Source organism: Plecotus auritus (assembly GCF_963455305.1).
Source record: "Plecotus auritus genome assembly, chromosome: 13".
In the NCBI taxonomy this organism is placed as follows: domain Eukaryota; kingdom Metazoa; phylum Chordata; class Mammalia; order Chiroptera; family Vespertilionidae; genus Plecotus; species Plecotus auritus.
This window is the reverse complement of record NC_137779.1, coordinates 24,115,161-24,132,318: the sequence shown is the minus strand read 5'-3', so window position 1 is coordinate 24,132,318 and position 17,158 is coordinate 24,115,161. Positions and strand designations below refer to the sequence as shown.

Sequence of the window (17,158 nt, the reverse complement as noted above, 5' to 3'; positions counted from 1 at the left end):
ATTTGTCAGTCAAGTAAGATATTTGAGCAGTATTAAGCATTTCTGCCATTCCCAACTCAGCCCCTACAAGTTTATAGCATACAAGCTCTAAGCCCAGAATCTGAATGTTATTTAAAGGGCAACTACCACGTATTTCCTTCCTTCCTTTGTATCAAAAACAAATAACAACTAACACTTTTAGAATGCTTATGTTACATGTTAGGAACTGTTTGAAAGCCCTTATATCTTTATTCTCACAAGTACCTTTATGATATAGGAACTTTATCATCCCCATTTTTCTAAATAAAGAAACTGAGTACAAAGAAAGTAAAAAAGTAGAGATCTAAAATATCACTAGATTTCTATAGGGAAAGAAAATTTCCACTAAGCTATGAGATGAAAAAGGCACTAAAATAATGCTGAAATTATTGGCAGCTGGTTATCAGAAACAAGGAGTTAATAAAAAATTATATCCTACAAACAGCTGCTTCCTCTGGTTGTGACATCATCATAAATCTGTACAATAAATAAAACAGGGAAAGTAGCATCATATCGCAGCACAACAGAAAGGGAATTGACTAAATGTCTGATAGTGATAAAGGAACAGAAAAAAAAGATGAAAGTGTGAGAAAATTGGCATTTTAAATCTACAGTACACTGATCATTTTACATACAGTATGTTCGCAACACAGTCAAGAACACACATTCTTATAAATGATGGTATTTGTACACACACACACAAAAAAAAAAGAACACACATTCTTACCCATAACAAAATAAAAATTTTTTAAAAAGCACAACATAGTTCACCCAATGAGTATATGTATATGTCACTAAAAGGGTGGAGCTGGGCAATTATAAACTGCTGAGAGCTCAAGTACACGGAAACTGAAGGAAACCATACAATAATGGCCTTATATGGTAAAGATGAGAACACATCATTTCTGAAAGACATTTTGCACTAGGATCTAAATGAGAATGCATTTCTCATTCATACCCATGACACATCCTCATTTATCATCCAGTGAATAAACCAAGGAATCCATGTCTAATTTGCTAGACTGTGAAGGACCATTCACAAAGACATCCACAGAAGTCATGGTGACATACACAGCTTACCTGCACCTCTGAGCAGCAAATTTAAATGAATGCTGAGGCTAGAAGGAAGATTTACAGGAATTTAATGCCTGCTTTTAAGTATCTTTTTTTTTTTTTTACTAAATGGTGATTTATTTTAAGAACTACCCATCAATTTTTCAAGACTTATTGATAGAATAATTTCATTTACTAACAAATGAGTCCACTGTTTCATTAGGGATGTGTCTCCTCAGTTGCATCATCTAGAACAGTACTACTTTTCTAGCATGGAATTGAATATTTAGCTGAGAATTGTGAGTCAGCCAGTTAGACCTCCCATTTTAAACAAAGCTTTTTATTTATTGATTACTTACTAGTCCTAATCACATGCCACAGACTGTTATTGTACTTCTTTAACTACAATTCCAAATGGTGGGAATTACCAGCAAGTCAACTCAAGTGGTAAAAAGGACCAACACCAAGTTCCCCTCAGGCTTCGGCCCAGAGTCCAATTCAAAATTCAGGGACGTTAGTGAACGAGGTCAGGACACTAGCTTACAGACGTTATCTAAAAGATCCAGTGGCCTGCCAGGGGCCAAGCAACATGAGCCCCAGGGAAAATTCCACCTTCAGAGTGTGTGTGCAGCTGGCACAAGAGAGAAGTGTGACAGCACAATTTCCATGTGGCTGGCCCAAGCTGAGGCTGATGGCTTTGACGGGTTCCAGCCAGCAACCCTCACAGTGGCAGAAAACCTCCTAGACACCAGCACTATCATTTGCTTTAGGTTTGGGGAAAGTCCTCAACCATTTCAAAGCAGCAAAATAAAACTCAGCAGAGCTCCTGGAGACTGAGGCTTCAACTAAACTTACAGAGTTAGGCAACACTTTCGACCAATGGGCTTTTTTATTTTTTAAAGGGGGTAGGGTGAAATAAAAATTTAAGCATCATTAATACATATCTTGATCTTAACTGCTCTAAGGAGGAATGTGTGTAAATTTGCAAAAACATTCCTCCTTAGGCATACAAAATTCAACGTAACTCTCGTAATTCTAGTTGTAAGGATAACTGCCATCAATATCAATGGAAAACAACCACTGCTTCCACTTTCACTTAACAGTGTGTCTTATTTTTCACACCTCATTTCAAAAAAGGATTCATACTTAAGAGGTACGCTCATCCTACATGCCAAGGCCAGTACTGTGCAATCAATACATTCTAAATATATACTAACAAACATGTACAGAGATCTCACGGATACGTTTCTATAAAGGAGTTCCACTCTATGATGTGGTTTTAAAAGAACTAACGGTGTATTACAGATGTACCCGCAGACATTATAACATTATCAAACTCTCAAAATTCAGCATTGGGATGCTTCCAATATAACCAATGCATTATATAATGAGTATCACTATATATATGCTGCCTCCTGCACGCCCCTTACTGGGGATTGAGCTGCATGCAGCCCAGGCGTATGCCCTGACTGGGAATCGAACCATGACCTCCTGGTTCACAGGCTGATGCTCAACCACTGAGCCACACTGGCCAGGCCAGAATAATTATTTCTTAATATGAGTGGCCCCTCACATGATAATTGTTTTAGATCCACACTTTAGCTTGTGCAGTATTAGGTTGAAGAAGCTACTGAACTGGTCCTAAGGAAAATCAACCTAATAATACTGGTTCACTCAAAATGTAACATATTGTTAAAGCCACAGAACACTACCCAGCAAGCTTAGTCTTTCTCATAACTAACATGTTTTCATAAACCTAGTAAACTCCTGTGGTGATAAAAGGTGACACACAATAATCTTATCAGTCAAATCAAATAATCCTTTGAAGATGCTCAAGGAACTCCACATGCTACTTCTTTCTAGTTTACATTCTGGAGTTCAATCATAGAAGCCCAAGCTCTTCCAGGGTGCTGGGTTCTGGTTGCTCTCTGTACTGTCTCCCTTATCTAGTCCAGCACAGGCAGCTTCCCAGTACTTTTCCAACTTCTAACCTACTGTAATCTTAGTATCCAGCCATTTTATAATCCACTAGAGGCCCAGTGCACGAATTCGTGCACAGGTGGGGTCCCTCTGGGTGGCCTGCAGGGATCGGCCACAACCCGCAGTCCAACGCCACCTGTAGCTCATACCTGTTACTTCCGCTCATCCCAGCCCTACTGTGCCTGTGGCGGGCTCGCGCCCATCAGTCCTGATCGGGAGAGGCTCAAAACTGGCTCTCCGACATCCCCCAAGGGGTCCTGAATTGCGAGAGGGCACAGGCTAGGCTGAGGTACCCCACCGGTGCAAGATTGGGCTGGGGAGAGACCACAGGAAGGCTCTAGGGTATGTCCGGCCCATCTCACTCAGTCCCGATCAGCCAGACCGCAGCAGCAAGCTAATCTACCAGTCAGAGCATCTGCCCCCTAGTGGTCAGTGCACGTCATAGTAAGTGGTTGAGCAGCCTTAGCATATCATTAGCATATTACACTTTGATTGGTTGTTCAGTTGTTCTGCCGTTCGGTCTATTTGCATATTACCCTTTTATTATATAGGATTATTATAATCTGTGCTTATTATACAGACTGATTATACCACCCTCTGATGTAAGGGCTTAAACAGCCCTAGCCCAACCTAATGCAAGGAACAAGGTATAAAGATTTTCCACTGTTCATCCCCACTTTATATTCATAAAAGTTTTCGTTTTAGGAAAAAATGCTAATCAAATTCACTTCATGTGCCCAAATTTCAAGAACTTTATCATAAGGTCCCTAAATTAAAAGATCTTTTCAAAGGCATTGATAACTCATTACTGGCCTTGAAGTAATACAGTAAGAATTTTTTTAACTCTCAGCAAGGAGAATGGTAAGTCAAACATGTGCTCGGAAGCACAGGAAAAGTTTCCAGCCCAGGCATAAGGGCTCCATTCACAATGTGCAGAGTTCAAAGGAGTAAAAAAAGGATGTCTACTGAAGTGGGTTTTCCTTTTTATTCAACTTCCTTTTTCTTGTAACAGTATTATTTATGTGGATATGTGTTCTGCTGAAAACTCTTAATGCCCTGTTGCCCCACAGGGAGGAGCTATATTGACTGTGGTCCCAAGACAGGGGAGAAGCAGCCCAGATAAAACCGGGCTTCTGCAGCAGACCATAAGGGCTAACGCACACAATATATGACTTGTTGACAGGCTGCTCACTGAAGGTGACAGCTCACAGCCCAGGAATAAAACATTCTGAGGAGGTTTTACTTTAAATGAACCAGAAACACCAATCTAAGAGAAGGTGCTCTGAAATAAAACACAGATGAGATTACCCAGTCCTGTAAGGTAAGCTAAGCACTAAAGCTGCCAGGGAGGGGCAGTGTGGTTCTGCAGAGACCTCACCTGCCTGTGAGTTTAAAAAAAGTCTTTATGGGCACAGTGAAATGACAAGCAAATCATTTTGCCATCAAGTGTCCTCTTTACAACTGTCTTCAGTTGTAAAAACCTGAGAGAAGTTACTCTAAAACAATGGATATTTTATTATCAGAAAGCAAAAAAGTGGAAAAGTTAATTAACATCTCCTTAACCACGCCTAAATTCCCAATGGTGACCAGAGAAGCTATATTCTCTAACTTCCTGACTTAACAAAAAAATTTATGAAGTGAAAACCTCATCATTGCAGACAAGTAATTTCATATGATATTTATGGTCTGAGAACAAACAAAATCTAGAAACCCAAGATGAGGTAGAAGAACCAAGTCAAAATAAAATTCAGCTTCAAAGCAAAAGCTGAAAAGCAAAAGAACTATTGATGTAAGTACAAATATAGGAAATTAAAACAAAGCATCCAGTGTCAAATTAGAGAGGAGAGTAACTGGTTGCCTCACCCCTTGCACTGAGAAAATGACACTGGAGGTAATCTCCCCTGGGACCCTCTGAGAATGATGAACTCCAGGGCTCCCCCTTCAATCCCAGTTCTACACTGGTTTGCCCACAAGCCTCAGAATAAAAATCCACCCTCCTTGAAGTGGATTTGTCCATTAAACCTGAGTCTATTTCAGAGTCATTGTTCTGCACCTGGTGCCTTCCCACTTGAAGTGGGGGTGAAAAGCAGAAAAAAATTACAACGATTTTATGCCTTGGGCTTCACGGCTGAGGCAGTTCCCATCTTGCAGCGGCTGTAAATAAGCAGGAGGACAGGAGTAGAGACCCAATTCAGTAGCTTGTATCATTTACTCATGACTTAAAGTTCAGCCAGAAGAGAAACCCAAGCCACCACTCCTCTGAGAGTGCCAACACGTGCTACATCACTGGTCCTCCCAGCTCAGCCTTCCCTACACTCAACTCAGGTCGCATCCCTAACTAGCACTGATATTCAACTTGGTAAGAACAGAAAATCTGCTACCTATGATTTATAAAGTGGCTTCTGGACAAATCAGGACTGCAGAAATTTGTCCATTAAACCTGAGTCTATTTCAGAGTAATCTGCATTCAAGAACCTTTTCTTCGCTGCTTTCCCAGGCCTGGGCCATCATGTTTCTGCACTGAGGGCTTCTGCCGGCAGCACTTGTCTTGTGCTCTGCACAGACTCGGGCTCCAAAAAAACAGGAAAGAGTTAAACGTTCTTTGCACTTGACTCAGTGGCTTCCCTTCACCACACACTCCCAGATCCCACCGTTCTCTGAGCCGCTGTGCAGCCAATCAAAGCAAAGGAAGGAAATTATCCTGGCCAGCTGACAGCCCCAGAGCTCTGATGGCCATATATGGTAAAAACCACTGTCAGAGCCTTGTCAAGCCTGCGGGCCGGCTGCTGTGGACATATCAGTGAACTGCAGCAGTTCGAGAGGCTGGCCAAGGAAACACACAAAGGACAGGCAGCCTGCTCATCTCCGAGGGGGGGGAGGGGGGAGGGGGGTGGAAGCCGTCATCTGCCAGGGCACACTCTGAGTCACAGTCACTCACTGTAATCAAAAATAGCCCCAGGGTACATTGTGAGGTTCCTTCTGCCAGGACTTTGTGCACCATTGTTAACTGAGGTTGAGTAGAGTGTCCCCCATCTCACCCCACCCTCCATAGCAAGACTATGGAAAACGGAGTCACTGGGAGAAAATGAAAAGGCCCTTCTGTGGCGCTTCATGTGATAATGAGACCGTGTAGGGTTCACTCGCTCGTGTGGCTGGCAGCTCGTGACATAATTTGGAAGTCATTGTTCTGCACCTGGTGCCTTCCCCCTGCCTCCTCCAACCTCTCCCCCACCCCCCACCCCCAACACACACACTCATCAGGCCTCCCAGCCTTTCAGGGCCCATACAACTGACAGTTTAAGGTGCTCAGGGCATCAGACAGTGTCTATTTCAGGAGCCAGTGAATGGGCATTCCAGGACACTGACAATGAACCCTGCTCGTAACACCAAAGCCACCATGGGCCCAAAGTCCACATCTGTACACAGGGCTATTGGCATTGCTACCCTTGTCCAAATGGAGTGCCGCTAATTGTGGGAATGGAAATTGCCTGTCAGCAGTGTACAGTAAGGGGGGGGAGGGGGGGGTTGCAGCCAATGCAAATCCAGCAGGTGCTGGGTAAAAGCACCATCGGAGGCTGCCATTTCTTTTGAACTAGTCCAAGAAAGAAGGCACCTATCAGCATGGCGCCTGGCACTTAAAACCTCAAAAATGCGAACTGCTGTGATTTCATCATTCATTGCTGCTATTTCTGCACAAGACATGGTATAGACAAACCTTAAGACAATTTTCTGAGCTGACAGAATCAAAGCCCTGACAGGCCAGTGTTTTTGTTATTAAGTCCCTAATCCCAGAGAAAGATGCAAAGGATTAAGTGTCAATTAGACTGCAGTTTCTATACCTACTGCCCCACCCCCAAAATCTTTCACACTCAGTGGGGGGGAAATATTACTCAAAAATATACATGTACAAATCAAACCAAGATTCAGAGACCTAAATTCTAGTTCATGAAAGACTCACAGCTCTGGGCAATCATTCAATCTGAGTTTCAATTTCTGCAAATGAAGAACAGAGGGATGACAGCAGTTCTACAATGTGCAGAAACTGAGACTCCATTTAGGTGGGGGGCCCTCTAAGCATATTCAGATATCATTTTGGAGTCTCGTTTTTAAGACTATAACATGAAGTCACTGCCTTTTCCTGAAGCTGATACAGAGGAAACGTGCAATGTTGTTCCAGTTATAACAATAATCCAAAAAATGTAGAACAGTGCTTATTCTGGTTCTCCTCCATCAAATGATCACGGAAAAGACCAATTTTGCACTATTTACAATGAGGAGGGCGGGGAGAGCCAAGAAATGTGATTTTTCTATCAAAAAGCTATTCTTCAGCCCGGGCCGGCATGGCTCAGTGGTTGAGTGACGACCTATAAACCAGGAGGTCCCGGTTCGAGTCCTGGTCAGGGCACATGCCCAGGTTGCGGGCTCGATCCCCCAGTGTGGGGCATGCAAGAGGCAGCCGATCAATGATTCTCTCTCATCATTAATGTTTCTATCTCTCTCTCCCTCTCCCTTCCTCTCTGAAATCAATAAAATACTAGGGGATATATATATATATATATATATATATATATATATATATATATATATATATATTTAAAAAGCAGGTATCCTTCAGCTTCTCTCAATCTCCCTCCAATCAAATATCCCATTTCTCCAACACTAGAAAGGTCTATCTAAATTCCCAGAGATCCAGGAATCTGAAGGAAGAACGTGGCTCCCACCTCCTTCTTTGCCGTCCCAGAGCATCCCTTTTAACCCAGTTTAGGGAATTGGCTGGGCTCCTCTTCTGTTTCATCTCTAGCTCCTACACACAGGAAAACCTGAATTCTAATAGAATATTCTGTGATGACTTCGTTGACTTCTGAGCCTCAGTCGGAACTCATCTCTCACTGCTGTGTGAGAGCACTTCATACACACACAGAGCTTCCCATTGAAGAGATCAAGGTCAACTGTTATCAAAAGTTAAGAGCAAGAACCCAACATAGGTCATCGCACAGAGCAGGTGCTCAAATGTCTAAGGAATGAGTATGTGAATGAATGAATATGATTTTTTTAAAGTACTGTTTTAGATTTCACTAAAACTTACACAATTAGCTCTTTACATGACAATACTTTAAAAAATCATCTTTACATGTAATAAGTTCATTGTAAAACATTTTGTAAAAAGTAAAGGTATTATAAAAAAATAAAAATCACCTTCAGACCCACCATCAATGCTAACATTCCCAAAAACCAATAATGTAATTTGAAGTTATGTAGATGATAGTGAGTATGACCTTATAACATATTTTTTAGGTTATATGACAGTATCATGGAACATAAGGATCTTGCCATATAACATTAAAACTTTCTCTTGATTCTATATAGAATCCTCCAATTACTCATAAGATTTAAGAATGATATATATATATATATAGTTGTTTTTTTTAATGGAATGCTTAAAACTATGAAACAGCCTTTTAGGTCATTGTGAAGTACTCATTTATGTATTATGTGACCTCACATTATGAATCAAGCACCATATTCTGAGAATACATGTATGAGTTATCAATTGCTGCTTCACTCTAAAACTCAGCTACTTAAAGCAATAAACATTTATTATCTCCCACAGTTTCTGAGGGTCAGGAATTGAAAAGCGACAGTTATCTGGGTAGTTTTGGCTCTGGATTCTCATGAGTCAAAGTGTCAGCCAGGGATGCAGGATCCATTTTTAAGATGGTTCCCTCACATGTCTGTTAAGTTGGTGCTGGCTACTGGTGGGAAGTCCTATGGACCTCTCCACAGAGCTGCTTGGAAGGTGGAGGCTCCAAAAAAGATAAAGTAGAAGCCATGATGCTTTATGACCTCGCCTCAGAGTCACACTCCACCAACTGCACCATATCCTCGTGGTAATACAGTCAGCCTATTTAATGTGGGAGGGCACCACACAGGGCATGAACACAAGGAGGTAAGAATCCCTGGAGGCCACTACCACAATAGCATAAGGCAAGACTTTGGAGAACCTGTTTTCAAGAGCTACCAGTTTGCACCCTCCATCCAAGTGAATGGCAGGGAATCAAGAGCATATCATTCTAACTTCCCTCCCCTTATCTGTTAAGAAGGAAGAAAATAATTATAATACAACGTGACAATGAAGTTTGTGGTACTAGTAGCATGGGCAAGCAGCTAAGAGAACCCAAAGAATGATTTCCACTGTCTCAGCAAATGAAGAGGTAACAAGTGAGTTGGACACTGAACGATTAGAATACTACTCAGAATACTGACTGAAATGAATCAAGATTTCTTCTTAAATAAATATGGCAGAAAAACACTCAAAACACAAGATTTATGAGAGAATTAAGTCCTAATGCCCTAAGGAAGCTACTATAATGAATTAATCTATTTCCTATGCATCTAGAAGGCACAGCCATGTCCCATCTTTGAGAGAACTAAGAAAATATTCATTGAAATGATTTTCTGTAGGGCTGAATTTTTTCACAAAACCCTAGTTGAGAAAGACCACAAAATGAATTGAAAAGATAGTTCACAGACATAAATATAGCAAGACCTCAGATATTCCCACACATAGTTCCTAAAATAAATGGCAGAAACGTACATAACTGTATATAAGGTATACTAGTATGAGGCATTATACAACTACTAGAGGCCTGGTGCACGAAATTCGTGCACAGCTAGGGTCCCTAGGCCTGGCTGGTGATCAGGTCGGATCGGGGCCCTCCGGCTGCTGGCCGGGGCTTCCCTTCCACAGCTGCCAGCTGCCAGCTGCTGGCTGGAGCCTGCCTTCCCCGGCTGCTAGCTGGGGTCTTCCTTCATTCTGCACTGCCCCACTTCATTCAGTGCATGTCATAGCAAGTGATCGAACTCCTGGTCTCCCGGTCAAACTCCTGAGGGGACAATTTGCATGTGGCCCCTGGACGCAGCATACAGCCTCATGGAGGGGCTGACAGGCCCAGACACCCCAACAGCGGTGGATTCAGCCTCGCCGCTGGGCTCCCACGGCCCCCGGACAGGCCGACAGGCCCGGACACTCCAGCAGCGGTGGAGCGGCGAGGCTGGATCCACTGCCCACATGGCCCCCGGCCAGGCAGACAGGCCCAGACACTCCAGCAGTGCCATCTTTATAGGGTTAATTTGCATACTTGCTCCTGATTGGCTGGTGGGTGTAGCGGAGATGTTTCTCTTTTATTAGTGTAGATACCAGAGGAGCTAGAAGGACACAGGAGATCAACAGAGCCAAAAGGTTAACAGAGACCTGGCCACACCTATCCCATAAGGGCTCAGAGCAGAGCTGCTCTCTAAGGCAGTTAAAAGGAGGATGAAATTAGCCATCACTCTAATACTAGCAGGTAAGAATAGTCTAGGGAGGAAGGGAGAGAGCAATTTGGCAAGATAGGAGCCCTTCAATTTGCATCCTTCATCCAAGTGAATGTTAAGAGAGCAAGAGCATATAATTCTAACCAACTCCCCCCTGCCGGGAACCAATTCCAGCATGTAATAATTACAAGAGTTTCACCAAAAGGTTGGTGAAGCTTGGGCGGCTCAACAAGGGTGAGCCACATATGTAGTTTGCCTGTTGGAACGGCTAAACGGTACTTCCCCCAAACCTGAATAGGATTGTTAACTGCCAGACAGCTCAGGGCATTTCATTGCCTCCTGTTGGTCAAACACCTGAACAGCTATAAGCTATTCCCCAAACTGACAATGCTTCTGTAACCCTACCCTTTGAAGTGTATATCTCCACCTTGCCTAAGGACAAATCCTATCTAATAAAAGAGTAATATGCAAATTGACCATCACTCTGCTACACCCACAAGCCAATCAGGAGGGAATATGCAAATAAACCCAACCAAGATGGCTGCAGCCACAGAGAGCAGGAGGGAGGCTTGGGTTTCCCTGGCAATGGAGGAAGACAAGCTTTCTGCCTGCCCTTGCCGGCCCAGGCCTCCACTCAATGCTACAAAGTTTCAATTATAGAAGATAAAATAAATCCCAACAGAAATGGCGGCAGCCACGGAGCTGGAGAGAAAAGGAGGCTAGGGTTGCCCGCGGCGATGGAGGAAGCCAAGCTTCTGCAGCCCTGGCCTGCTTTGGCCTCCGCTTAAGGCTACAAAGTTTCAATTACAGAAGATACATAAATCTCAACAGAAATGGCTGCCACCAGGGAGCGAGCAGAAGGCTTGGCTCCCCTCCAGGCTACAAAGTTTCAATTGTAGAAGATAAATAAATCCAAGATACCAGGGCCTCCGCTTGGGTCATCAGGGGGTTTGGCCGGCCTGCAAACCACCACAGACCCCTCGCCTAGGCCGCCCCACGCCCCAAGGGAACCCCCACCCTAATACGGGACACCCTTCAGGGCAAACCAGCCGGCCCCCACCCATGCACCAGGCCTCTATCCTATCTAATAAAAGAGTAATATGCAGATTGACCATCACTCCAACACACAAGATGGCTGCCCCCATGTGGTCAAAGATCCTGCCCACATGTGGACACAAGATGGCCACCACAAGATGGCCAGCAGGGGAGGGCAGTTGGGAGGGACCAGGCCTGCAAGGGAGGGCAGTTGGGGGCAATCAAACCTGCTGGGGAGGGCAGTTAGGGGTGACCCGGCCAGCAGAGGAGGGAAGTTGGGGGTGACTGGGTCTGCAGGGAAGGGCAGTTGGGGGGGGGGACTCAGGCCTGCAGGGGAGAGCAGTTGGGGGATACCAGGCCTGCAGGGGAGGGCAGTTAGGGGCAAACAGGCTGGCAGGGGAGCAGTTAGGCATCAATCAGGCTGGCAGGGAAGTGGTTAGGGGGTGATCAGGCTGTCAGGCAGAAGCGGTTAGAGGCAATCAGGAAGGCAAGCAGGTGAGCAGTTGGGAGCCAGCAGTCCTGAATTGTGAGGGATGTCCGACAGCCCGTTTAGGCCCAATCCCAATGGCCTAATGGGATCGGGCCTAAACGGGCAATCGGACATCCCTCGAGGGGTCCCAGATTGGAGAGGGTGCAGGCTGGGCTGAGGGACATTCCCCGCCCCCCCCCCCCCCATGCATGAATTTCGTGCACCGGGCCTCTAGTTGTATTAATAAAAGCAGGGTCCTGCATCGAGGAAGGAGTCTTCAGTTCCTTTAGCTGAAGATCCTCTGACCCCCAATGCCTTTCAAAATTATCTTTCGTCTCCGGACTCTTTAATCATCTACGCATCAGCCCCTTTCTCCAGAATGCAGAACCCTTTGTAAGGCTGGGACAAGAACCCTGGCACCCCCTCACCCTATTTGTTGAAGTTAGGATTTACAGGCTCACTGTGATCTGAAATTCTGGTGCACGTGCACCTAACCACAAAATGGTGTGATGTGTCTGAATGCCCCACATGGTTCACAGCAGGATGGGAATGCCTCAGTCCCACATCACGAGTGCAGCTACTCCACACAGGAGAGGCTTGTTCATGCCCATGTGGTAGAGTGCACGGGGGACTGGGACAAGGCAGTTCATGCAGTTGTGGTGGGAAAAATCCCTATAGCCAAAACCACAAAGCCAACTTCTGTTCAGCAAGACTGCTATTATTCAGCCTCTGCAAGACCAAAGAATAAGAAAATGCATACTAAGCCACACCTTAAAAAGTCATGACAGAATGGCATGCCATAGCTTGAAGGAAACATTACAAAAGAGATCCCGAATCACGTGTTAACCTAAATCGCCCCACCTCAGGGCTGAGTACTTTTCATATTCCTCTGACAGTGACCTCTTAAAATCCCACTTTCTCTAATAAAACCTTCCTAACAAAAACCTCGTAAACCAGCTAAAGTAAACATGCATTCATCCCTAAACTTACCTCTTGCTGTGTATGTGTTTTAATGTATGTCCCTACTACTCTCTCCATTTCTATTTTAAGTCCTGCAAGACAGAGACCATGATTCTCCCGGAATCTAACCACAAAAGCCTCATGAGGTTGCAATAATAAGCCCTATTTACAGCTAACACTAACTAGCTTTGAAGATAAATTCAATGAAGACCATGTTTTTAAATGGGAGCCTTTCTGAAAGTGTCACAATACATCTTAAGATCGATACATGCATATTCAATATTAATATGTACTAAGAGCCCCGACAGCATCACCCAAACCAGTCTGCCTGTCTATATTAAAAAAAAAAAAAAGTGGGGGGGGGGAGGGAAACATTACCAGAAGTCTCTGAGATGGTTATTAAAAACCATACCCCTAATTGAAAAATAAAATAAAATAAATACCCATCTCCTCAAGTTCATGTTTAGAGTAATCCCAGACTGCTATCAACACATACTGGAGCCTAATACACACCTAGAGCATCACTTCCTATGATCTTGATTTCAAGCATCACTTCATGTTATATGTACAAATTTGATTTTTCTTCACTTTTAAACAAAAGCAGCCCAGGTTATAAAAGTAAAAACTCAATTCCAAAACAGATCATGGTACTCCAGTGCCTTATCTTGACTGACAAAGCTGAAACATCTTCTCAGCTGGACACCAAAAATCCACCACTAAAAAGTCAGGTTTCCCAATATTCCTTGCTCTTGGTAAACAAATAAACTAAAAAGTTGTGGAGACCAAATGCAACTGGCATTAATTTCAAACTCCCACTCCAAAATCAGGTTTAAGTATAGTTATAAGATTATCATGTATTATTTGCCAATAAACAGCAATGTTCTCCACAGAAATAAAAGTATCCAAGTAGAAAATTAAATTTCCATTTAATGAAAAATTCTTCTTTAAAATATCATCAATGATTCCGCAAATTAGAAGATGCATTTGAAAACACATATCGAATTTGTTCCCCAAAGGCATCCACCCCCTATTTCTGTAGTGAAATGGTCCTATTATGTAATATCACATCAATCCAGTCGCTAAAGTAAAAATCGGATGTTAAAATAAAACAAGTTAGTCATAAGCATCTGAGAGAAAAGTACAAGAGAATTGGAAGTTTTCCCAGTGAGAGTTTTTCCTAAGGAAAAAACACCCAAATGGGAAACAATACTTTGACAGAAAACCACTTTATTGTAACCACTTTCAGAATCACATGGTCCATAATGATGAGACGTGCCCCTGGTATGCATGGCTCAGACTCAGGGAGACCCACTGTTCTCAGCAGAGTGGAAACAGCTGTAATGTGACCCAACACCTGCATCCTCACCAGCACTGAGCCCTTATCAGAGCTCAGGACTCACCAACTTTTTTTCCTCCAAAAGCTAACTAGAAAATTACTCTTTCCAGGTTCTCTCTGACACAGCAACACTGCCCACCCCCAACCCTCTCAATTATTTGTGATTCTGGGATTTCCTGTTAAAACAAGTACAGATTTTCACCCACCAATATTCAAGAATAATCAGAAAATCACAAATCTCCAATCTTAACTGTATTGGAAATGACTCTCTGGATGGAGTAGGGAGAACTGGGAAGCCCACTGATGTAGAAGGTCACACAAAATCACTTTCAGTGAAGATCCTTTATTTCTACCGCTTGTTAACACTGTTTAGATCCTACGTTGAAACTTACTGTTATCCAGACTTGAAATCTGCATCACTGGGAACCTTTTCTTGAGCTTTCATTTCATTTATCATTCAAAAAACCAAGTCTCAGTCCTCATGACTTCACACACAAAAAAGATGGTCTTATAAATTTCTGCCCAAATAAAAACGATTGTTTTTAAACTATACCTTTGGAAAAATGTTTGTGAAAAGTGGATGACTACTAACCAAATCATAAAATTCCTTGCCTGCCATGCTCACAGCATCATTATGATAATCTTTTTCATCCACAGAGGTCACGCCCAGAACAGAGTTCACCTTTCTGTTTAATGATTCTCTATTAGAGAAAAACTGATGTGGTTGTAAACTGTAAGGAATGAAACCTCAATTACATCAGAGTCTAATGGTCTGGGCCAGGGGTCGGCGAGCCATGGTTTGCCGCTCTGTTGACTAATGAGTTTGCCGACCACTGGGCTAGACTAAATGTTACCGTGTAGTTGGAAGCTGTGAGGATTAGGCAATTGTGGCATGTTGTGTGCAAAGAGGTAAAGGGTAGTATATGACAGTGGTCGGCAAACTCATTAGTCAACAGAGCGGCAAACTGCGGCAGATTACTTACCTTGTGCAGAGGGAGCACGAGGAATGCACCTCCCCCACTTGCTTCAATGATTATGGCAACAAATCTGGGATTGACAGCGCAAAAGGAACTATCCCAGGTCACTCGAGAAACACGGATGTCATCATAGCACTGGTCATTTTTTACCGCTTGTCCAAATACATGCCGAAACTTGCTCTGTCGTACCACTCGCCTCATCGTGTCTGTAGGAGAACAAAAATTATGTTAAAGTCATGCACTCAACTGAAAGTTTTACTTTTACAAAAAAAAAAAAAGAAAGAAAGAAAAAGAAAAAAAGCTCTAAGTAAAAAAAAAAACCAAAAACAGAATGGTATGGCATTTTGTCTGCTCTCCTAAAAAGCAGCCTAATGGCAAATCCAAAATTCCTTGACCAGCACATACCCATAGAAAACTGAAAATGCGTCAGGGAAAGTATTACAAAGAAATGAAAATTCCCTAATTCAAGATCCAGAAACTGCTCATCAGTTTAATTTCAGGAAAAAGATCAAGACCAAGAATGAAGAAAAATTAGCCTTTCAGGACTGGGTGGGAATTGAAAGATAAGTAAATTCAACTATCTCCCCCTTAAAGATAAGAAAACTCCAAAGTTAAGTTACGTAGTAGATTTGAAGCTCAAGAACCTCTCCCCCCGGCCCCCGAAAAAAAAAAGATATGATACTGTGGCTTTTTCCTCAGTCTGCCAAGGTAATTTTCCCCCAGACATCAGCACTCTGCTGTCTGAGAATTCTGCCCGCTCACAAGTGTTTCCACAAGACCAACTATTAGTAGTAGAGAATTCAAGAAATATAAGCAACCACCCTTGTCTTCAAGAGCCTTCCAACACAGGCATTCTAATCAGAGCAAATAAACCAAACTCCAGGTGCTGAGTGCTGCCAGAAATCTGGCTAAGGCAACTGATAGGTCAACAGCCAGGTCTCAAAAAAGAGCAGCAAAGATTTAAATGGAGAGTAATGTGGTAAAAATAATGTTTGGGATGACAACAAGTCTGACAGTGGCACACCAGTATTTTAGACAGGAAGAAGCTAAAAGCAAGGTTCTGGGCTAAGAGCTGTGACAATAAGCCAGGCCTGGAAAGGCCTGGAATGTCTGTAGCAGTAGCAGTTGGACAGCGGAACGGAAAACCTCAGGGAGGGGAAATGAACCAGGATGGTTTTTCACGTCAGAGTTGATCATTCACCTGAGGGAGGGGTGTTATTCCTGGGCTTCCTCCTGGGTCATTTCAGACTCCAAATTCCACTAGGTTGTCCGATAGACATGTGCACTGACAGCTTCCTGCTTATGATCACCAGGCCCCACCTGGTGAGGTTTCTAGACTGTACCAATGTGATTATCCTACCTGCTAATGTAGAACATTCTGCTCATATTGGCTAGGATAAAAGGGGCCTGGAGAAAACCTAAGTGGAAATGGAACATGGTCAGCTGAAAACCAGTCGTTCTGACCCCGTCAGGTACAGAGGACAGCTGACACCTGTCCACTCATGCCAAATGAGACACAAGGTGGGCTTTTGCTAATTGCTTCCCTCTAATTCCCTTTCTCATGACGCTGGGCCCACTGCTAAATGCAAAGGGAGATCATTTATTTTTGCCAGTCTCTTTCTAACCTTCCAAGGCATGTGCAAAAGTCGCCTCTCTCCAAGCCTGGGGCATGTGGCTGGGTTGAGGCAACAGACCGTTGGCAGGCAGTTGAGCACCCATGTTCCTCAGCCCAGCTGTTGCCAGACCTTTCCAGCTGACTACCAGGACCATACATTTAGAGTACTTGGTAGAGGAGATGGCAAATTATTTGCTTCCACTTGGCCAGGGTTCTTCATTTGTGAAACAGTGTGAATAATTCTCAAGCATGAAGAGATGAAGAGCTTCCATGAGGTGGTGAAAACCACAAGTAAAGTACATCCACACAAAAGCCAATGTACCCCCAGCTGGTTTCAGGATCCATTTCCCTACACAACCATCTGCACAAGTTAGCAGCTCAAATCCCACCAGTGCGTTCTA

The 17,158-nt window shown here is 43.5% G+C and overlaps 1 protein-coding gene across 2 annotated transcripts in view; it reads right to left on the bottom strand.

Moving 5' to 3' along the window:
• Positions 1–17,158, bottom strand: part of CORO1C (coronin 1C) — a 64,465-nt gene that overhangs the window by 23,992 nt on the left and 23,315 nt on the right. Inside the window, exons 1-2 of one of the 2 annotated variants that reach the window (XM_080650770.1) lie at positions 16,344–16,455; positions 15,149–15,348 (exon numbers count right to left, since the gene is read on the bottom strand). In XM_080650770.1, the coding sequence (XP_080506896.1) occupies positions 15,149–15,343 (195 nt within the window). In that variant the 5' untranslated portion in view covers positions 15,344–15,348; positions 16,344–16,455. Of the gene's footprint in view, positions 1–15,148; positions 15,349–16,343; positions 16,456–17,158 lie in introns of those variants that run through there. The other variant, XM_080650769.1, reaches the window with a different exon arrangement.